We start from the raw sequence: 23410 nt of genomic DNA, 5'->3' as shown, positions 1-23410 counted from the left end.
AGGCCTGGTTTAATGTTCCATAACACAGGCCTGGTTTAATGTTCCATAACACAGGCCTGGTTTAATGTTCCATAACACAGGCCTGGTTTAATGTTCCATAACACAGGCCTGGTTTAATGTTCCATAACACAGGCCTGGTTTAGCTGGAAGTTACTTAATGTTCCATAACACAGGCCTGGTTTAGCTGCTTAATTCTACTCGCTGTATATTATCTATGCATAGTCACTTTACCCCCACCTACATGTACAAATTATCTTGACTAACCTGTACCCTGCACATTGACTCTGTACCGGTACCCCCTGTATATAGCCTCCACATTGACTCTGTACCGGTACCCCCTGTATATAGTCTCCACATTGACTCTGTACCGGTACCCCCTGTATATAGTCTCCACATTGACTCTGTACAGGTACCCCCCTGTATATAGCCTCCACATTGACTCTGTACAGGTACCCCCTGTATATAGCCTCCACATTGACTCTGTACCGGTACCCCCTGTATATAGCCTCCACATTGACTCTGTACCGGTACCCCCTGTATATAGCCTCCACATTGACTCTGTACCGGTACCCCCTGTATATAGCCTCCATATTGACTCTGTACCGGTACCCCCTGTATATAGCCTCCACATTGACTCTGTACCAGTACCCCCTGTATATAGCCTCCACATTGACTCTGTACCGGTACCCCCTGTATATAGTCTCGTTATTTAGTTTATTTAGTAAATATTTTCTCAACTCTATTTTCATAAAACTGAATTGTTGGTTAAGGGCTTGTAAAGTCAGCATTTTCACCTGTTCTATTCGGCTCATGTGACAAATAAAATGTGATTTTATATTAGCATTGGAATGAGATACTCATGACTCATCCATCCATTGATCTATTCATTCACAGGAACACATCAGTCAGAGGCCTGTTCTTCCTCCTGCCATTCTCACACTACATACAGTACAAGAGCAGATACTTATCCACTATTGTTCAGTGGGGAAAGAAACACTTTCCCTCAACAGTCTTACTGCGGGGGATTCCGTACCTGGCAGCTGATACACAACGTGGTCTGTAGGAAATGTTCCGTGCCGGGGCACAGTGGGGAAGTTGATATAAAACACATCATATAACTTGAAGCACACATTCAGTGCACCAAGCAGTGTACCTTGCTCCAATGCCGGTCCACTAATGACTGTAAACACCTGTGAGCAGTCTCCAAGAGCCAACACAAATGGGCAAGGTCTGGACAACTCTGCCTGTTGCAGGTACTCCACCATGTTGGTCCCAACCTGTTAGAGAAATAATTAGATTTTAGGATATGAGGACTTGTGGAAAGTATGGAGAAGCCAATCACTAGTCTAGCTAACACTTAACTCTTGTTGTCCTCCGGATTTCAGAGTCAGGAATGGCTCTTTGATGTGTCGGCTCAATGCATCAGTAAATCAAATCAAATCCAATTGTATTTGTCATATACACATGGTTAGCAGATGCGAGTGTAGCGAAATGCTTGTGCTTCTAGTTCCGACAATGCAGTAATAACCAACAAGTAATCTAACCTAACAATTCCACAACTACTACCTTATACACACAAGTGTAAAGGGATAAAGAATATGTACATAAAGATATATGAATGAGTGATGGTACAGAACGGCATAGGCAAGATGCAGTAGATGGTATAGAGTACAGTATATACATATGAGATGAGTAATGTAGGGTATGTAAACATTATATCACGTGGCATTGTTTAAAGTGGCTAGTGATACATTTTTACATCAACTTCCATCAATTTCCATTATTAAAGTGGCTGGAGTTGAGTCAGTATGTTGGCAGCAGCCACTCAATGTTAGTGGTGGCTGTTTAACAGTCTGATGGCCTTGAGATAGAAGGGGGCTGTGCTTTTACTGGTTGGCTCTCCTCTGTGTCTCTCTCAATTGGGCTCCTGAGTGGCGCAGCGGTCTAAGGCACTGCATCTCAGTTCTAGAGGAGTCACTACAGACACCCTGGTTCCAATCCAGGCTATGTCACAAGCAGCCGTGATTGGGAGTCCCATAGGGCGGCGCACAATTGGCGTCGTCCGGGTTTGGCCGGTGTAAGCCGTCATTGTAAATAAGAATTTTGTTAACTGACTTAATTAAATAAAGGTTAAATAAAGGTTAAATAATAAAATATATATGTTTTTAAATACACACAGCCCCTGAGCCCCGCCCCCTTCTATTACATTGGTTGGATTTTCAAATCCAACCAATGAGAGGTCTCAACCGCTGACATAGTTAACTAGCTAGCCAAACGTTGATAAAAGCCATACATTTAGTTAGATTCCGCGACAACACTTCAGTACACTAGCGTTGCGAGCATGGTCGCGAGGCTAAGGTTAGCACAGCCAGAGATACTGGCACAGAAAATGCTAGCTAACGTTAGCCAGCTACCTAATTATGATAGGACAACCTATTTTAACCTGAATGACCATCAAATTCAAAATTCATAACATTTGTTACTTACTTTTTTCCATCAGCCCCAAAAAAACCCTCTGGTGAACAGTTTGCCACTAGTGGCAATACAAATTATCATTGCCAAAGGTTGGCAGCAGATTCAACACTAGTAACAACATTTGCAAACTTCTGGCAAATATTTTGTGGTACACTATTTAGTTTACAGAGAATTTGTCACAAACCTGCAGGAAGTTTGCCGCAACAAAATCATTTTTGTAAAGGCTAGCAATGTCAATCTAAAATCTAAAAACAGATTAGACTATTTAACAGCATTGTCTTATACAAAGACAAATATAGGTTAAAGAAAGAGTGCTCTCTTTTCAGTCTTTTCAGTCAGTAAGTAGTCAGCAGGTAGTCAGCAGGTAGTCAGCAGGTAGTCAGTAGGTAGTCAGCAGGTAGTCAGTAGGTAGTCAGCAGGTAGTCAGTAGCTAGTCAGCAGGTAGTCAGTAGGTAGTCAGCAGGTAGTCAGTAGCTAGTCAGCAGGTAGTCAGTAGCTAGTCAGCAGGTAGTCAGTAGGTAGTCAGCAGGTAGTCAGTAGGTAGTCAGCAGGTAGTCAGTAGCTAGTCAGCAGGTAGTCAGTAGGTAGTCAGCAGGTAGTCAGTAGCTAGTCAGCAGGTAGTCAGTAGCTAGTCAGCAGGTAGTCAGTAGGTAGTCAGCAGGTAGTCAGTAGGTAGTCAGCAGGTAGTCAACAGGTAGTCAGCAGGTAGTCAGTAGGTAGTCAGCATCAAAAACACTGTCCTTGGAGAGCGATTCTGGGGTAATAAATTTGCGCATAAGCAGGTAGTCAGCAGGTAGTCAGCAGGTAGTCAGTAGGTAGTCAGCAGGTAGTCAGTAGATAGTCAGCAGGTAGTCAGCTGGTAGTCAGTAGATAGTCAGTAGGTAGGTAGGTAGTCAAAAACACTGTCCATGGAGAGCGATTCTGAGGTAATACATTTGCGCATTAACCAAGCAAGCTTTTATGAGGTGAACTAGAACTGCCCGCATCCTCTGTCCTCCGCGACCGCAACAGGGCAAAAAAATAGAGCCCAAGCAACCAACATAGCAACAGGCGCTTTGGTTCATTACGTAATCCGGTCAGAATTTTGCGAGTTCCAGCAACATTCCGAGCAACGAAAGATAGAGTTCATTGAATCCCATTATAATACAAGGAGAGATACTTTTTGGCAGGTGGACACCATTTGGCTTGACAGGCTCTCTTTCTAACTCTATGTTTTCGTCCAATTGTGAACCGGTCTGAGACTCGCAATGCCAGGAGTATTCAACTCTTACCCTATGAGGTCCGGAGCTTGTTGGTTTTCTGTTTTACCTGATAATTAATTCCACACGCCTGGTGTCACTGGTCTAATTAGTGGTGTCACTGGTCTAATTTTAAAAAATGAAGTAAAACTGGCTTCGAGGTCCAGAGTTGAGTTTGAGTGCTGTATGATATGAAAAGAGCAAATAAATAATATTAAATATAATAATAAATAAAATATATTATTATACAAATGTTTTTTTTATATATTATTACTTCCAATTCATTCAAGGAATATTTTTTGTTGTCGTAACAAAGTCTCTTGTGTCTTTTCAGAATCTCTGGAGTTGATCGCCACAGCGGCAGAGCACTCCAACACAGCCATCAGAAAGATGGTGAGTCCTTTTAACAGCTGCAGAGCACTCCAACACAGCCATCAGAAAGATGGTGAGTCCTTTTAACAGCTGCAGAGCACTCCAACACAGCCATCAGAAAGATGGTGAGTCCTTTTAACAGCTGCAGAGCACTCCAACACAGCCATCAGAAAGATGGTGAGTCCTTTTAACAGCTGCAGAGCACTCCAACACAGCCATCAGAAAGATGGTGAGTCCTTTTAACAGCTGCAGAGCACTCCAACACAGCCATCAGAAAGATGGTGAGTCCTTTTAACAGCTGCAGAGCACTCCAACACACCCATCAGAAAGATGGTGAGTCCTTTTAACAGCTGCAGAGCACTCCAACACAGCCATCAGAAAGATGGTGAGTCCTTTTAACAGCTGCAGAGCACTCCAACACAGCCATCAGAAAGATGGTGAGTCCTTTTAACAGCTGCAGAGCACTCCAACACAGCCATCAGAAAGATGGTGAGTCCTTTTAACAGCTGCAGAGCACTCCAACACAGCCATCAGAAAGATGGTGAGTCCTTTTAACAGCTGCAGGGCACTCCAACACACCCATCAGAAAGATGGTGAGTCCTTTTAACAGCTGCAGGGCACTCCAACACACCCATCAGAAAGATGGTGAGTCCTTTTAACAGCTGCAGAGCACTCCAACACAGCCATCAGAAAGATGGTGAGTCCTTTTAACAGCTGCAGAGCACTCCAACACACCCATCAGAAAGATGGTGAGTCCTTTTAACAGCTGCAGAGCACTCCAACACAGCCATCAGAAAGATGGTGAGTCCTTTTAACAGCTGCAGAGCACTCCAACACAGCCATCAGAAAGATGGTGAGTCCTTTTAACAGCTGCAGAGCACTCCAACACAGCCATCAGAAAGATGGTGAGTCCTTTTAACAGCTGCAGAGCACTCCAACACAGCCATCAGAAAGATGGTGAGTCCTTTTAACAGCTGCAGAGCACTCCAACACAGCCATCAGAAAGATGGTGAGTCCTTTTAACAGCTGCAGAGCACTCCAACACAGCCATCAGAAAGATGGTGAGTCCTTTTAACAGCTGCAGAGCACTCCAACACAGCCATCAGAATGATGGTGAGTCCTTTTAACAGCTGCAGAGCACTCCAACACAGCCATCAGAAAGATGGTGAGTCCTTTTAACAGCTGCAGAGCACTCCAACACAGCCATCAGAAAGATGGTGAGTCCTTTTAACAGCTGCAGAGCACTCCAACACAGCCATCAGAAAGATGGTGAGTCCTTTCACACTGCAGAGCACTCCAACACAGACATCAGAAAGATAGTGAGTCCTTTCACACTGCAGAGCACTCCAACACAGCCATCAGAAAGATGGTGAGTCATTTCACACTGCAGAGCACTCCAACACAGCCATCAGAAAGATGGTGAGTCCTTTCACACTGCAGAGCACTCCAACACAGCCATCAGAAAGATGGTGAGTCCTTTCACACTGCAGAGCACTCCAACACAGCCATCAGAAAGATGGTGAGTCCTTTCACACTGCAGAGCACTCCAACACAGCCACCAGAAAGATGGTGAGTCCTTTCACACTGCAGAGCACTCCAACACAGCCATCAGAACGATGGTGAGTCCTTTCAAACTGCAGAGCACTCCAACACAGCCATCAGAAAGATGGTGAGTCCTTTCACACTGCAGAGCACTCCAACACTGCCATCAGAAAGATGGTGAGTCCTTTCACACTGCAGAGCACTCTAACACAGCCATCAGAAAGATGGTGAGTCCTTTCACACTGCAGAGCACTCCAACACAGCCATCAGAACGATGGTGAGTCCTTTCACACTGCAGAGCACTCCAACACAGCCATCAGAAAGATGGTGAGTCCTTTCACACTGCAGAGCACTCCAACACAGCCACCAGAAAGATGGTGAGTCCTTTCACACTGCAGAGCACTCCAACACAGCCATCAGAACGATGGTGAGTCCTTTCACACTGCAGAGCACTCCAACACAGCCACCAGAAAGATGGTGAGTCCTTTCACACTGCAGAGCACTCCAACACAGCCATCAGAACGATGGTGAGTCCTTTCACACTGCAGAGCACTCCAACACAGCCATCAGAAAGATGGTGAGTCCTTTCACACTGCAGAGCACTCCAACACAGCCATCAGAACGATGGTGAGTCCTTTCACACTGCAGAGCACTCCAACACAGCCATCAGAACGATGGTGAGTCCTTTCACACTGCAGAGCACTCCAACACAGCCATCAGAAAGATGGTGAGTCCTTTCACACTGCAGAGCACTCCAACACAGCCATCAGAAAGATGGTGAGTCCTTTCACACTGCAGAGCACTCCAACACAGCCATCAGAAAGATGGTGAGTCCTTTCACACTGCAGAGCACTCCAACACAGCCACCAGAAAGATGGTGAGTCCTTTCACACTGCAGAGCACTCCAACACAGCCATCAGAATGATGGTGAGTCCTTTCACACTGCAGAGCACTCCAACACAGCCATCAGAAAGATGGTGAGTCCTTTCACACTGCAGAGCACTCCAACACTGCCATCAGAAAGATGGTGAGTCCTTTCACACTGCAGAGCACTCCAACACAGCCATCAGAAAGATGGTGAGTCCTTTCACACTGCAGAGCACTCCAACACAGCCATCAGAACGATGGTGAGTCCTTTCACACTGCAGAGCACTCCAACACAGCCATCAGAAAGATGGTGAGTCCTTTCACACTGCAGAGCACTCCAACACTGCCATCAGAAAGATGGTGAGTCCTTTCACACTGCAGAGCACTCCAACACAGCCATCAGAAAGATGGTGAGTCCTTTCACACTGCAGAGCACTCCAACACTGCCATCAGAAAGATGGTGAGTCCTTTCACACTGCAGAGCACTCCAACACAGTCATCAGAAAGATGGTGAGTCCTTTCACACTGCAGAGCACTCCAACACAGCCATCAGAAAGATGGTGAGTCCTTTCACACTGCAGAGCACTCCAACACAGCCATCAGAAAGATGGTGAGTCCTTTCACACTGCAGAGCACTCCAACACAGCCATCAGAACGATGGTGAGTCCTTTCACACTGCAGAGCACTCCAACACAGCCATCAGAAAGATGGTGAGTCCTTTCACACTGCAGAGCACTCCAACACTGCCATCAGAAAGATGGTGAGTCCTTTTAACAGCTGCAGAGCACTCCAACACAGCCATCAGAAAGATGGTGAGTCCTTTTAACAGCTGCAGAGCACTCCAACACAGCCATCAGAAAGATGGTGAGTCCTTTCACACTGCAGAGCACTCCAACACAGACATCAGAAAGATAGTGAGTCCTTTCACACTGCAGAGCACTCCAACACAGCCATCAGAAAGATGGTGAGTCATTTCACACTGCAGAGCACTCCAACACAGCCATCAGAAAGATGGTGAGTCCTTTCACACTGCAGAGCACTCCAACACAGCCATCAGAAAGATGGTGAGTCCTTTCACACTGCAGAGCACTCCAACACAGCCATCAGAAAGATGGTGAGTCCTTTCACACTGCAGAGCACTCCAACACAGCCACCAGAAAGATGGTGAGTCCTTTCACACTGCAGAGCACTCCAACACAGCCATCAGAACGATGGTGAGTCCTTTCAAACTGCAGAGCACTCCAACACAGCCATCAGAAAGATGGTGAGTCCTTTCACACTGCAGAGCACTCCAACACTGCCATCAGAAAGATGGTGAGTCCTTTCACACTGCAGAGCACTCTAACACAGCCATCAGAAAGATGGTGAGTCCTTTCACACTGCAGAGCACTCCAACACAGCCATCAGAACGATGGTGAGTCCTTTCACACTGCAGAGCACTCCAACACAGCCATCAGAAAGATGGTGAGTCCTTTCACACTGCAGAGCACTCCAACACAGCCACCAGAAAGATGGTGAGTCCTTTCACACTGCAGAGCACTCCAACACAGCCATCAGAACGATGGTGAGTCCTTTCACACTGCAGAGCACTCCAACACAGCCACCAGAAAGATGGTGAGTCCTTTCACACTGCAGAGCACTCCAACACAGCCATCAGAACGATGGTGAGTCCTTTCACACTGCAGAGCACTCCAACACAGCCATCAGAAAGATGGTGAGTCCTTTCACACTGCAGAGCACTCCAACACAGCCATCAGAACGATGGTGAGTCCTTTCACACTGCAGAGCACTCCAACACAGCCATCAGAAAGATGGTGAGTCCTTTCACACTGCAGAGCACTCCAACACAGCCATCAGAAAGATGGTGAGTCCTTTCACACTGCAGAGCACTCCAACACAGCCATCAGAAAGATGGTGAGTCCTTTCACACTGCAGAGCACTCCAACACAGCCACCAGAAAGATGGTGAGTCCTTTCACACTGCAGAGCACTCCAACACAGCCATCAGAATGATGGTGAGTCCTTTCACACTGCAGAGCACTCCAACACAGCCATCAGAAAGATGGTGAGTCCTTTCACACTGCAGAGCACTCCAACACTGCCATCAGAAAGATGGTGAGTCCTTTCACACTGCAGAGCACTCCAACACAGCCATCAGAAAGATGGTGAGTCCTTTCACACTGCAGAGCACTCCAACACAGCCATCAGAACGATGGTGAGTCCTTTCACACTGCAGAGCACTCCAACACAGCCATCAGAAAGATGGTGAGTCCTTTCACACTGCAGAGCACTCCAACACTGCCATCAGAAAGATGGTGAGTCCTTTCACACTGCAGAGCACTCCAACACAGCCATCAGAAAGATGGTGAGTCCTTTCACACTGCAGAGCACTCCAACACTGCCATCAGAAAGATGGTGAGTCCTTTCACACTGCAGAGCACTCCAACACAGTCATCAGAAAGATGGTGAGTCCTTTCACACTGCAGAGCACTCCAACACAGCCATCAGAAAGATGGTGAGTCCTTTCACACTGCAGAGCACTCCAACACAGCCATCAGAAAGATGGTGAGTCCTTTCACACTGCAGAGCACTCCAACACAGCCATCAGAACGATGGTGAGTCCTTTCACACTGCAGAGCACTCCAACACAGCCATCAGAAAGATGGTGAGTCCTTTCACACTGCAGAGCACTCCAACACTGCCATCAGAAAGATGGTGAGTCCTTTCACACTGCAGAGCACTCCAACACAGCCATCAGAAAGATGGTGAGTCCTTTCACACTGCAGAGCACTCCAACACAGCCATCAGAAAGATGGTGAGTCCTTTCACACTGCAGAGCACTCCAACACAGCCATCAGAAAGATGGTGAGAAACGGTGCCCACAAACTGTTAGGGCCTACATAAAGCTGTCTCAACAACTTACCACTGCTACACCTGGCTTTCAGCAGAGCCTTGTCTGGCAGCGAAACAGTTAATTCAGCCTCATTTACTACCTTTTAAAAAACATAGCTGACTTGCTTAAACAAATGTGTTTTTTACTGTCAATTGAGATGTACAAACTAGGTCAAATCATGACGTCAGTGATCTTCAAGTTGGAGCTTGAGAAAGAGGCCCGAGTTCCCAACTTGGAATTCAGAGTTGGATGACCTTTCAAAGCGTATTTTCCCAGTCGGAGCTCGTTTTTTTCAGAGTTCCCAGTTGTCTTGAACGCGGCAGAAGTCATGCTGGTTGGACAGCATGGCCAATGTTGAATGTTTATCCTTTTAAGCTTGGAAAGAGACCTTTAAACCCAGACTTGAACCACACACCCAGTTCACCGAATAGCAGGCTAGTGATTGCTTTGCAATGCTTGCAGTTAGCCACTGATTCCTTCCAAACCACTCATTGTTGAATTTGCGATTTCCAACTTGTTATGTAATGTTTTTGTCCAATGGCCGATGAGCACTGATACTTTTTTTAATCTATAATATCTCTTCATCATTTCTCTTCACATGACAAGGATTGAAAAGGATTTGCCAGTAGATTGTCAACTTGATTCATGATAAGATCTTTTTTTTGTTACAATGTTTGCAAACTGAATGTGACACGCATTAATGCCAAAATAACAGCCAAACAGGCAAAAAAATAAATATATATATGATTACAGAACTGTAGTCTAATGTTATAGAAGAGAGGACCAGAACAGTAGTCTAATGTTATAGAAGAGAGGACCAGAAGAGTAGTCTAATGTTATAGAAGAGAGGACCAGAACAGTAGTCTAATGTTATAGAAGAGAGGACCAGAACAGTAGTCTGTTATAGAAGAGAGGACCAGAACAGTAGTCTGTTATAGAAGAGAGGACCAGAACAGTAGTCTAATGTTATAGAAGAGAGGACCAGAACAGTAGTCTAATGTTATAGAAGAGAGGACCAGAACAGTAGTCTAATGTTATAGAAGAGAGGACCAGAACAGTAGTCTAATGTTATAGAAGAGAGGACCAGAACTGTAGTCTAATGTTATAGAAGAGAGGACCAGAACAGTAGTCTGTTATAGAAGAGAGGACCAGAACAGTAGTCTAATGTTATAGAAGAGAGGACCAGAACAGTAGTCTAATGTTATAGAAGAGAGGACCAGAACAGTAGTCTAATGTTATAGAAGAGAGGACCAGAACAGTAGTCTAATGTTATAGAAGAGAGGACCAGAACAGTAGTCTAATGTTATAGAAGAGAGGACCAGAACAGTAGTCTGGTATAGAAGAGAGGACCAGAACAGTCTGTTATAGAAGAGAGGACCAGAACAGTAGTCTAATGTTATATACGAGAGGACCAGAACAGTAGTCTAATGTTATATATGAGAGGACCAGAACAGTAGTCTAATGTTATAGAAGAGAGGACCAGAACAGTAGTCTAATGTTATAGAAGAGAGGACCAGAACAGTAGTCTGTTATAGAAGAGAGGACCAGAACAGTCTGTTATAAAAGAGAGGACCAGAACAGTAGTCTGTTATAGAAGAGAGGACCAGAACAGTAGTCTGTTATAGAAGAGAGGACCAGAACAGTAGTCTAATGTTATAGAAGACAGGACCAGAACAGTTTGTTATAGAAGAGAGGACCAGAACAGTAGTCTAATGTTATAGAAGAGAGGACCAGAACAGTAGTCTAATGTTATAGAAGAGAGGACCAGAACAGTAGTCTGTTATAGAAGAGAGGACCAGAACAGTAGTCTAATGTTATAGAAGAGAGGACCAGAACAGTAGTCTAATGTTATAGAAGAGAGGACCAGAACAGTAGTCTAATGTTATAGAAGAGAGGACCAGAACAGTAGTCTAATGTTATAGAAGAGAGAACCAGAACAGTAGTCTGTTATAGAAGAGAGGACCAGAACAGTAGTCTAATGTTATAGAAGAGAGGCCCAGAACAGTAGTCTAATGTTATAGAAGAGGACCAGAACAGTAGTCTAATGTTATAGAAGAGAGGACCAGAACAGTAGTCTAATGTTATAGAAGAGAGGACCAGAACAGTAGTCTAATGTTATAGAAGAGAGGACCAGAACAGTAGTCTAATGTTATAGAAGAGAGGACCAGAACAGTAGTCTAATGTTATAGAAGAGAGGACCAGAACAGTAGTCTGTTATAGAAGAGAGGACCAGAACAGTCTGTTATAAAAGAGAGGACCAGAACAGTAGTCTGTTATAGAAGAGAGGACCAGAACAGTAGTCTGTTATAGAAGAGAGGACCAGAACAGTAGTCTAATGTTATAGAAGACAGGACCAGAACAGTTTGTTATAGAAGAGAGGACCAGAACAGTAGTCTAATGTTATAGAAGAGAGGACCAGAACAGTAGTCTAATGTTATAGAAGAGAGGACCAGAACAGTAGTCTGTTATAGAAGAGAGGACCAGAACAGTAGTCTAATGTTATAGAAGAGAGGACCAGAACAGTAGTCTAATGTTATAGAAGAGAGGACCAGAACAGTAGTCTAATGTTATAGAAGAGAGGACCAGAACAGTAGTCTAATGTTATAGAAGAGAGGTCCAGAACAGTAGTCTAATGTTATAGAAGAGAGAACCAGAACAGTAGTCTGTTATAGAAGAGAGGACCAGAACAGTAGTCTAATGTTATAGAAGAGAGGCCCAGAACAGTAGTCTAATGTTATAGAAGAGGACCAGAACAGTAGTCTAATGTTATAGAAGAGAGGACCAGAACAGTAGTCTAATGTTATAGAAGAGAGGACCAGAACAGTAGTCTAATGTTATAGAAGAGAGGACCAGAACAGTAGTCTAATGTTATAGAAGAGAGGACCAGAACAGTAGTCTAATGTTATAGAAGAGAGGACCAGAACAGTAGTCTGTTATAGAAGAGAGGACCAGAACAGTAGTCTAATGTTATAGAAGAGAGGACCAGAACAGTAGTCTAATGTTATAGAAGAGAGGACCAGAACAGTAGTCTGTTATAGAAGAGAGGACCAGAACAGTAGTCTAATGTTATAGAAGAGAGGACCAGAACAGTAGTCTAATGTTATAGAAGAGAGGACCAGAACAGTAGTCTAATGTTATAGAAGAGAGGACCAGAACAGTAGTCTAATGTTATAGAAGAGAGGACCAGAACAGTAGTCTAATGTTATAGAAGAGAGGACCAGAACAGTAGTCTAATGTTATAGAAGAGAGGACCAGAACAGTAGTCTAATGTTATAGAAGAGAGGACCAGAACAGTAGTCTGTTATAGAAGAGAGGACCAGAACAGTAGTCTAATGTTATATACGAGAGGACCAGAACAGTAGTCTAATGTTATATATGAGAGGACCAGAACAGTAGTCTAATGTTATAGAAGAGAGGACCAGAACAGTAGTCTAATGTTATAGAAGAGAGGACCAGAACAGTAGTCTAATGTTATAGAAGAGAGGACCAGAACAGTCTGTTATAAAAGAGAGGACCAGAACAGTAGTCTGTTATAGAAGAGAGGACCAGAACAGTAGTCTGTTATAGAAGAGAGGACCAGAACAGTAGTCTAATGTTATAGAAGAGAGGACCAGAACAGTTTGTTATAGAAGAGAGGACCAGAACAGTAGTCTAATGTTATAGAAGAGAGGACCAGAACAGTAGTCTAATGTTATAGAAGAGAGGACCAGAACAGTAGTCTGTTATAGAAGAGAGGACCAGAACAGTAGTCTAATGTTATAGAAGAGAGGACCAGAACAGTAGTCTAATGTTATAGAAGAGAGGACCAGAACAGTAGTCTAATGTTATAGAAGAGAGGACCAGAACAGTAGTCTAATGTTATAGAAGAGAGAACCAGAACAGTAGTCTGTTATAGAAGAGAGGACCAGAACAGTAGTCTAATGTTATAGAAGAGAGGACCAGAACAGTAGTCTAATGTTATAGAAGAGGACCAGAACAGTAGTCTAATGTTATAGAAGAGAGGACCAGAACAGTAGTCTAATGTTATAGAAGAGAGGACCAGAACAGTAGTCTAATGTTATAGAAGAGAGGACCAGAACAGTAGTCTAATGTTATAGAAGAGAGGACCAGAACAGTAGTCTAATGTTATAGAAGAGAGGACCAGAACAGTAGTCTGGTATAGAAGAGAGGACCAGAACAGTCTGTTATAGAAGAGAGGACCAGAACAGTAGTCTAATGTTATAGAAGAGAGGACCAGAACAGTAGTCTAATGTTATATACGAGAGGACCAGAACAGTAGTCTAATGTTATAGAAGAGAGGACCAGAACAGTAGTCTAATGTTATAGAAGAGAGGACCAGAACAGTAGTCTGTTATAGAAGAGAGGACCAGAACAGTCTGTTATAAAAGAGAGGACCAGAACAGTAGTCTGTTATAGAAGAGAGGACCAGAACAGTAGTCTGTTATAGAAGAGAGGACCAGAACAGTCTGTTATAGAAGAGAGGACCAGAACAGTAGTCTAATGTTATAGAAGAGAGGACCAGAACAGTAGTCTAATGTTATAGAAGAGAGGACCAGAACAGTAGTCTGTTATAGAAGAGAGGACCAGAACAGTAGTCTAATGTTATAGAAGAGAGGACCAGAACAGTAGTCTAATGTTATAGAAGAGAGGACCAGAACAGTAGTCTGTTATAGAAGAGAGGACCAGAACAGTAGTCTAATGTTATAGAAGAGAGGACCAGAACAGTAGTCTAATGTTATAGAAGAGAGGACCAGAACAGTAGTCTAATGTTATAGAAGAGAGGACCAGAACAGTAGTCTAATGTTATAGAAGAGAGGACCAGAACAGTAGTCTAATGTTATAGAAGAGAGGACCAGAACAGTAGTCTGTTATAGAAGAGAGGACCAGAACAGTAGTCTAATGTTATAGAAGAGAGGACCAGAACAGTCTGTTATAGAAGAGAGGACCAGAACAGTAGTCTGTTATAGAAGAGAGGACCAGAACAGTAGTCTAATGTTATAGAAGAGAGGACCAGAACAGTAGTCTAATGTTATAGAAGAGAGGACCAGAACAGTAGTCTAATGTTATAGAAGAGAGGACCAGAACAGTAGTCTGTTATAGAAGAGAGGACCAGAACAGTAGTCTAATGTTATAGAAGAGAGGACCAGAACAGTCTGTTATAGAAGAGAGGACCAGAACAGTAGTCTGTTATAGAAGAGAGGACCAGAACAGTAGTCTAATGTTATAGAAGAGAGGACCAGAACAGTAGTCTAATGTTATAGAAGAGAGGACCAGTACAGTAGTCTAATGTTATAGAAGAGAGGACCAGAACAGTAGTCTAATGTTATAGAAGAGAGGACCAGAACAGTAGTCTAATGTTATAGAAGAGAGGACCAGAACAGTAGTCTAATGTTATAGAAGAGAGGACCAGAACAGTAGTCTAATGTTATAGAAGAGAGGACCAGAACAGTAGTCTGTTATAGAAGAGAGGACCAGAACAGTAGTCTGTTATAGAAGAGAGGACCAGAACAGTAGTCTAATGTTATAGAAGAGAGGACCAGAACAGTAGTCTAATGTTATAGAAGAGAGGACCAGAACAGTAGTCTAATGTTATAGAAGAGAGGACCAGAACAGTAGTCTAATGTTATAGAAGAGAGGACCAGAACAGTAGTCTGTTATAGAAGAGAGGACCAGAACAGTAGTCTGTTATAGAAGAGAGGACCAGAACAGTAGTCTAACGGACTTCAAAATGTCAAGTCAAGGGAACTGTACTGTTCATATTGTTTAATTGTAAGTAACTTAACTGAAATCTGGACAATGACACATAGCCTAATTAACTCAGAAATAATTAACAGATTTAAGCATTTCATGCAGTTGAATTATACACCAAATGCACATTTTGACTTGGGGAACAGGAGAGGAGAAATATGATTTCTTTCTTTCAGCATCTTGAGAGAATGAATGCGCCATTAGGGAGCGTCTGTAAAGGTGCTATCTTTATCAGCATCATAAAAACTGATAGTATTTCAACCACAGTTAGAGACCGTCTGTAAAGGTGCTATCTTTATCAGCATCATAAAAACTGATAGTATTTCAACCACAGTTAGGGACCGTCTCTAAAGATGCTATCTTTATCAGCATCATAAAAACTGATCGTATTTCAACCACAGTTAGGGACCGTCTGTAAAGATGCTATCTTTATCAGCATCATAAAAACTTATAGTACTACAACCACAGTTAGGGAACGTCTGTAAAGGTGCTATCTTTATCAGCATCATAAAAACTGATAGTAATTCAATCACTGTTAGGGACCGTCTGTAAAGGTGCTATCTTTATCAGCATCATAAAAGGTGATAGTATTTCAACCACATCAAATTCTATCCATTTATGGCATCATTCATTCTATCCATTTATGACATCATTCTGGTGAGCAGGGATTTATTTAGTCTTCTAGGGAAACAAGTAATGACTGAAGAGAAGCTACATGGATCTAATTATAGATAAGTTGACTCATAAATAGCATATCAAAATGTTGGAAATGACAGGCAAAAAAAATAATTCTGCTGTCTCTCACTGTGGCCTACAGCATATTTGCTAGATGTAAGTGGTTAGGTTTGGGTGCAGGTGTGTTATTCACTTTGTCTCATATAGTCGGGTGATTGCGGATGAGTTATTAGCAATTGCGGGTGGGTGCGGGGGAACAAACAGCTGACCCACTGATCACTGGCCCTCACACACACACACACACACACACACACACACACACACACACACACACACACACACACACACACACACACACACACACATATATAGTTCTTCACCAAATACTGTAGCTGTAGCACATTCTGCATAGTGTTCTCCTTCAACAGTATATTCTGCATAGTGTTCTCCTTCAACAGTATATTCTGCATTCTGTAAATCCGACCACAACTCTATCCTCCTGATTCCTGCTTACAAGCTAAAATTAAAGCAGGAAGCACCAGTGACTCAGTCTATAAACAAGTGGTCAGATGAAGCAGATGCTAAACTACAGGACTGTTTTGCAGCACAGACTGGAACATGTTCCGTGATTCTTCCGATGGCATTGAGGAGTACACCACATCAGTCACTGGCTTTATCAATAAGTGCATTGAGGGTGTTGTCCCTACAGTGACTGTACGTACATACCCCAACCAGAAGGGGTATTACAGGCAACATTCGCACTGAGGTAAAGGGTAGAGCTGCCGCTTTCAAGGTGCGGGACTCTAACCCTTACAAGAAATCCCGCTATGCCCTGCGACGAATCATCAAACAGGCAAAGCGTCAATACAGGGCTAAGATTGAATCATACAACACCGGCTCCGACGCTCGTCGGATGTGGCAGGGCTTGCAAACTACTACAGACTACAAAGATAAGCACAGCCGCGAGCTGCCCAGTGACACGAGCCTACCAGACGAGCTAAACACTTCTATGCTCGCTTCGAGGCAAGCAACACTGAGGCATCCATGAGAGCATCAGCTGTTCCGGACGACTTTGTGATCACGCTCTACGTAGCCAACGTGAGTAAGACCTTTAAACAGGTCAACATTCACCAGGCCACAGGGCCAGACGGATTACCAGGATGTGTGCTCCGGGCATGTGCTGACCAATGTCTTCACCTATTTTCAACGTGTCCCTGATTGAGTCTGTAATACCAACATGCTTCAAGCAGACTACCATAGTCCCTGTGCCCAAGAACACAAAGGCAACCTGCATAAATGACTACAGACCTGTAGCACTCACGTCCGTAGCCATGAAGTGCTTTGAAAGGCTGGTAAGGGCTCACATCAACACCATTATCCCAGAAACTCTAGACCCACTCTAATTTGCATACCGCCCAAACAGATCCACAGATGATGCAATCTCTATTGCACTCCACACTGCCCTTTCCCACCTGGATAAAAGGAACACCTATGTGAGAATGCTGTTCATTGACTACAGCTCAGCGTTCAACACCATAGTGCCCACAAAGCTCATCACTAAGCTAAGGATCCTGGGACTAAACACCTCCCTCTGCAACTGGATCCTGGACTTCCTGACAGGCCGCCCCCAGGTGGTGAGGGTAGGTTGCAACATATCTGCCACGCTGATCCTCAACACTGGAGCTCCCCAGGGGTACGTGCTCAGTCCCCGCCTGTACTCCCTGTTCACCCACGACTGCATGGCCAAGCATGACTCCAACACCGTCATTAAGTTTGCAGACAACACAACAGTTGTAGACCTGATCACCGACAACGACGAGACAGCCTATAGGGAAGAGGTCAGAGACCTGGCCAGGTGGTGCCAGAATAACAACCTATCCCTCAGCATAACCAAGACTAAGGTGATGATTGTGGACTACAGGAAAAGGAGGACCAAGCACGCCCCCATTCTCATTGACGGGGCTGTAGTGGAGCAGGTTGAGAGCTTCAAGTTCCTTGGTGTCCACATCAACAGCAAACTAGAATGATCCAAACACTCCAAGACAGTCTTGAAGAGGGCACGACAAAGTCTATTCCCCCTCAGGAAACTAAAAAGATTTGGCATGGGTCCTGAGATCCTCAAAAGGTTCTACAGCTGCAACATCGAGAGTTGGTTGCATCACTGCCTGGGACAGCAGTTGCTCTGGCCTCCAGCCGCTAGGCACTACAGAGGGTAGTGCGAACGGCCCAGTAGATCACCGGGGCTAAGCTGCCTGCCATCCAGGACCTCTACACCAGGTGGTGTCAGAGGAAGGCCCTAAAAATTGATTGTCAAAGAGCCCAGCCACCCCAGTCATAGACTGTTCCCTCTACTACCGCATGGCAAGTGGTACCGGAGTGCCAAATCTAGGACAACAAGGCTTCTCAACAGTTTTTACCCCCAAGCCATAAGACTCCTGAACAGGTAATCAAATGGCTACCCGGACTATTTGCATTGTGTGCCACCCCCAACCCCTCTTTTACGCTGCTGCTACTCTCTGTTTATCATATATGCATAGTCATTTTAACTATACATTCATGTGCATACTACCTGAATTGGGCCGACCAACCAGTGCTCCCGCACATTGGCTAACCGGGCTATCTGCATTGTGTCCCACCACCCGCCAACCCCTCTTTTACGCTACTGCTGCTCTCTGTTCATCATATATTCATAGTCACTTTAACCATATCTACATGTACATACTACCTCAATCAGCCTGACTAACCGGTGTCTGTGTGTAGCCTCGCTACTTTTATAGCCTTGCTACTGTATATAGCCTGTCTTTTTACATTTTTAAAATTTCTTTACTTATCTATTGTTCACCTAATACCTTTTTTGCACTATTGGTTAGAGCCTGTAAGTAAGCATTTCACTGTAAGGTCTACACCTGTTGTATTCGGCGCACGTGACAAATAAACTTTGATTTGATTTGCATAGTGTTCTCCTTCAACAGTGTATTCTGTATAGTGATCTCCTTCAACAGTGTCTTCTGTATAGTGATCTCCTTCAACAGTGTCTTCTGTATAGTGATCTCCTTCAACAGTGCATAGTGTTATACCTAATCTGTATTTTCTCAGCAAATATATCTGAATGAATTTGAATAAGACTGATTACTCAGAATACCATGTGGTTTTAAGCAGTGAGTAGGATCTTAATTTGAGCCAGTTTTCTACAGCAGCAACAGAAAATGTGATTTATTATGTGGATTATAATTCATGGACATTCATGTAGAAAGTGGAAATTACAAACTTTAGAAACATTTTTAAAATTCAAATACACTACAAATTTGCATTTCCTGCCGGGCAGGAAAATTCTCTGCAAAAAAAAAAAAAAAATGAGTGATCAAATTACGATCCTACATCTGTAGATGTGCGAAAGTGCATTGTGCAAAAGTCTTTTTGTTCCCTTGCGCAGCACATTGACATCCTGTGTGTGTATCGTACAGGAGCGTATGCGTAAACTGCTGAAGGTGTATGAGTTGCTGGGAGGAGAGGAGGACATCGTTAACCCTACTAACGAACTCATCAAGGAGGGACACATCCTTAAACTGTCGGCTAAGAACGGCACCTCACAGGACAGATACCTCATCCTGGTGAGTGAGTCATTGTAACAGTGGGAGTGTGAAAATGGCAAAGCTGTTGATACGTTGGGGCGAACACTGTTCACAGCTTGAAATCATGTTGTGATTTATGTTGTGAATCTAAAATGCAACTAGGGCTACATCTCTCTCTCTCTCTCTCTCTCCCCCCTCTCTCTCTCTCTCTCTCTCTCTCTCTCTCTCTCTCTCTCCCTCTCGCCCTCTCACTCTCTCTCTCTCTCTCTTTCCCTTTCTTCACCTCTCTCTCTCTCTCTCTCTCTCCCCCTCTCTCTCCCCCTCTCTCCCTCTCACTCTCTCTCTCTCTCTCTCTCTTTCCCTTTCTTCACCTCTCTCTCTCTCTCTCTCTCTCTCTCTCTCTCTCTCTCTCTCTCTCTCTGTCTCCCCCCTCTCTCTCTCTGCAGTTCAATGATAGGTTATTGTACTGCGTCCCTAAACTGAGGTTGATTGGTCAGAAGTTTGGGGTGAGGGCCAGGATTGATGTGGATGGGATGGAGCTGAAGGAGAGCAGCAGTATTAACGTTCCCAGGACCTTCCTGGTGTCTGGGAAACAGCGCTCACTAGAGCTCCAGGCCAGGTGAGGGCAGCACATTCTCTTCCTCTATCTCGAATTAGAGGCTTTTGAATTGTTACATTTAGCAATGGACACATTTCACAATGAATTGCAATTCATATTTAACTCAAAGCCATTTGTCTATTGTGAGTAGGACTGAAGAAGAGAAGAGAGATTGGATCCAAGCTATCCAGGCCACTATCCAAAGACATGAACAGACGCTAGCCACGTTCCACCATCTCAACTGTTCTCTCCGAGATGAGGACTACACTCCTCCCAACTCACCTGTAAGATACTATATTGCCCCTAACCCCTAGCCCCTAACCCCTAGCCCATAACCCCTAGCCCCTAACCCCTAACCCCTAGCCCATAACCCCTAGCCCCTAGCCCCTATCCCCTAACCCCTAGCCCCTAACCCCTAGCCCCTAACCCCTAGCCCCTAACCCCTAGCCCATAACCCCTAGCCCTAACCCCTAGCCCCTAACCTCTAGCGCCTAACCCCTAGCCCATAACCCCTAGCCCCTAACCCCTAGCCCCTAGGACTACACTCCTCCCAACTCACCTGTAAGATACTATATTACCCCTAGCCCCTAACCCCTAGCCCATAACCCCTAGCCTCTAGCCCCTAACCCCTAGCCCATAACCCCTAGCCCCTAACCCCTAACCCCTAGCCCCTAGGACTACACTCCTCCCAACTCACCTGTAAGATACTATATTGCCCCTAACCCCTAGCCCCTAACCCCTAGCCCATAACCCCTAGCCCCTAACCCCTAGCCCATAACCCCTAGCCCCTATCCCCTAACCCCTAGCCCCTAACCCCTAGCCCCTAACCCCTAGCCCCTAACCCCTAGCCCATAACCCCTAGCCCTAACCCCTAGCCCCTAACCTCTAGCGCCTAACCCCTAGCCCATAACCCCTAGCCCCTAACCCCTAGCCCCTAGGACTACACTCCTCCCAACTCACCTGTAAGATACTATATTACCCCTAGCCCCTAACCCCTAGCCCATAACCCCTAGCCTCTAGCCCCTAACCCCTAGCCCATAACCCCTAGCCCCTAACCCCTAACCCCTAGCCCCTAGGACTACACTCCTCCCAACTCACCTGTAAGATACTATATTGCCCCTAACCCCTAGCCCCTAACCCCTAGCCCATAACCTCTAGCCCTAAACCCCTAGCCCCTAACCCCTAGCCCTAACCGCTAGCCCATAACCTCTAGCCCTAAACCCCTAGCCCCTAACCCCTAACCCCTAACCCCTAACCCCTAGCCCATAACCCCTAGCCCCTAACCCCTAACCCCTAGCCCCTAGGACTACACTCCTCCCAACTCACCTGTAAGATACTATATTACCCCTAGCCCCTAACCCCTAGCCCATAACCCCTAGCCTCTAGCCCCTAACCCCTAGCCCATAACCCCTAGCCCCTAACCCCTAACCCCTAGCCCCTAGGACTACACTCCTCCCAACTCACCTGTAAGATACTATATTGCCCCTAACCCCTAGCCCCTAACCCCTAGCCCATAACCTCTAGCCCTAAACCCCTAGCCCCTAACCCCTAGCCCTAACCCCTAGCCCATAACCCCTAACCCCTAGCCCTAACCCCTAGCCCATAACCTCTAGCCCTAAACCCCTAGCCCCTAACCCCTACTCCCTAGCCCATAACCCCTAGCCCTAACCCCTAGCCCCTAACCTCTAGGACTCCACTCATCCTAACTGACCAGTAAGATATTATTCTACCCCTAAACCCTACCCCATAACCCCTAGCCCCTAGTCCCTAACCCCTAGCCCCTAGCCCCTAGTCTCTAATCCCTAGCCCTTAGTCCCTAGTCTCTAGCCCCTAGCCCTTGGTCCATAGTCCCTAACCACTAGAACTACACTCCCTCTCCCCTAGCCACTAACCTTAGCATAACCCCTAGCCAGTAACCCTATCATACCCACTAACCCCTAGCCACTAACCCCAGCATAACCCCTAGCCCCTAACCCTTAGTCCCTAGCCCCTAGCCCCTAACCCTTAGTCCCTAGCCCCTAGTCTCTAATCCCTAGCCCTTAGTCTATAGTCCCTAACCACTAGAACTACACTCCCTCTCCCCTAGCCACTAACCTCAGCATAACCCCTAGCCCCTAGTCCTTAACCCTTAGTCCCTAGGCCCTAGCCCCTAGTCTCTAATCCCTAGCCCTTAGTCCAATCCCTAGCCCTTAGTCCATAGTCCCTAACCACTAGAACTACCCCAGCATAACCCCATACCCTAGCCACTAACCCCAGCATAACCCCTAGCCCCTAACCCCAGCATAATCACTAACCCGAGCATAACCCCTAGCCCCTAACCCCAGCATAACCCCTAGCCACTAACCCCAGCATAACCCCTAGCCCCTAACCCCTAGCCTCTACCCCTAACCCCTAATCCCTGGCCACTAACCCCTAGTCCCTAACCCCTAGTCCCTAACCCATAGTCCCTAACCCCTAACCCCTAGCCCCTAGGACTACACTCCTCCCAACTCACCTGTAAGATACTATATTGCCCCTAACCCCTAGCCCCTAACCCCTAGCCCATAACCCCTAGCCCCTAACCCCTAGCCCATAACCCCTAGCCCCTATCCCCTAACCCCTAGCCCCTAACCCCTAGCCCCTAACCCCTAGCCCCTAACCCCTAGCCCATAACCCCTAGCCCTAACCCCTAGCCCCTAACCTCTAGCGCCTAACCCCTAGCCCATAACCCCTAGCCCCTAACCCCTAGCCCCTAGGACTACACTCCTCCCAACTCACCTGTAAGATACTATATTACCCCTAGCCCCTAACCCCTAGCCCATAACCCCTAGCCTCTAGCCCCTAACCCCTAGCCCATAACCCCTAGCCCCTAACCCCTAACCCCTAGCCCCTAGGACTACACTCCTCCCAACTCACCTGTAAGATACTATATTGCCCCTAACCCCTAGCCCCTAACCCCTAGCCCATAACCTCTAGCCCTAAACCCCTAGCCCCTAACCCCTAGCCCTAACCGCTAGCCCATAACCTCTAGCCCTAAACCCCTAGCCCCTAACCCCTAACCCCTAACCCCTAACCCCTAACCCCTAGCCCATAACCCCTAGCCCCTAACCCCTAACCCCTAGCCCCTAGGACTACACTCCTCCCAACTCACCTGTAAGATACTATATTACCCCTAGCCCCTAACCCCTAGCCCATAACCCCTAGCCTCTAGCCCCTAACCCCTAGCCCATAACCCCTAGCCCCTAACCCCTAACCCCTAGCCCCTAGGACTACACTCCTCCCAACTCACCTGTAAGATACTATATTGCCCCTAACCCCTAGCCCCTAACCCCTAGCCCATAACCTCTAGTCCTAAACCCTAGCCCCTAACCCCTAGCCCTAACCCCTAGCCCATAACCCCTAACCCCTAGCCCTAACCCCTAGCCCATAACCTCTAGCCCTAAACCCCTAGC

At 45.7% G+C, this 23410-nt stretch overlaps 1 protein-coding gene across 2 annotated transcripts in view; it reads left to right on the top strand.

Annotated features, from left to right (window-relative positions):
* The window catches only part of LOC109907104 (FYVE, RhoGEF and PH domain-containing protein 1), a 151343-nt gene that overhangs the window by 108483 nt on the left and 19450 nt on the right, over positions 1–23410 (top strand). For both annotated transcript variants that reach the window (XM_031804219.1, XM_031804220.1), the window contains exons 8-11: positions 4048–4106; positions 19274–19420; positions 19828–20000; positions 20131–20263. In XM_031804219.1, the coding sequence (XP_031660079.1) occupies positions 4048–4106; positions 19274–19420; positions 19828–20000; positions 20131–20263 (512 nt within the window). The remainder of the gene's footprint in view (positions 1–4047; positions 4107–19273; positions 19421–19827; positions 20001–20130; positions 20264–23410) is intronic.

Source organism: Oncorhynchus kisutch, linkage group LG24 (assembly GCF_002021735.2).
Source record: "Oncorhynchus kisutch isolate 150728-3 linkage group LG24, Okis_V2, whole genome shotgun sequence".
Lineage (NCBI taxonomy): Eukaryota > Metazoa > Chordata > Actinopteri > Salmoniformes > Salmonidae > Oncorhynchus > Oncorhynchus kisutch.
This window is presented reverse-complemented; position numbering and strand designations above follow the sequence as displayed.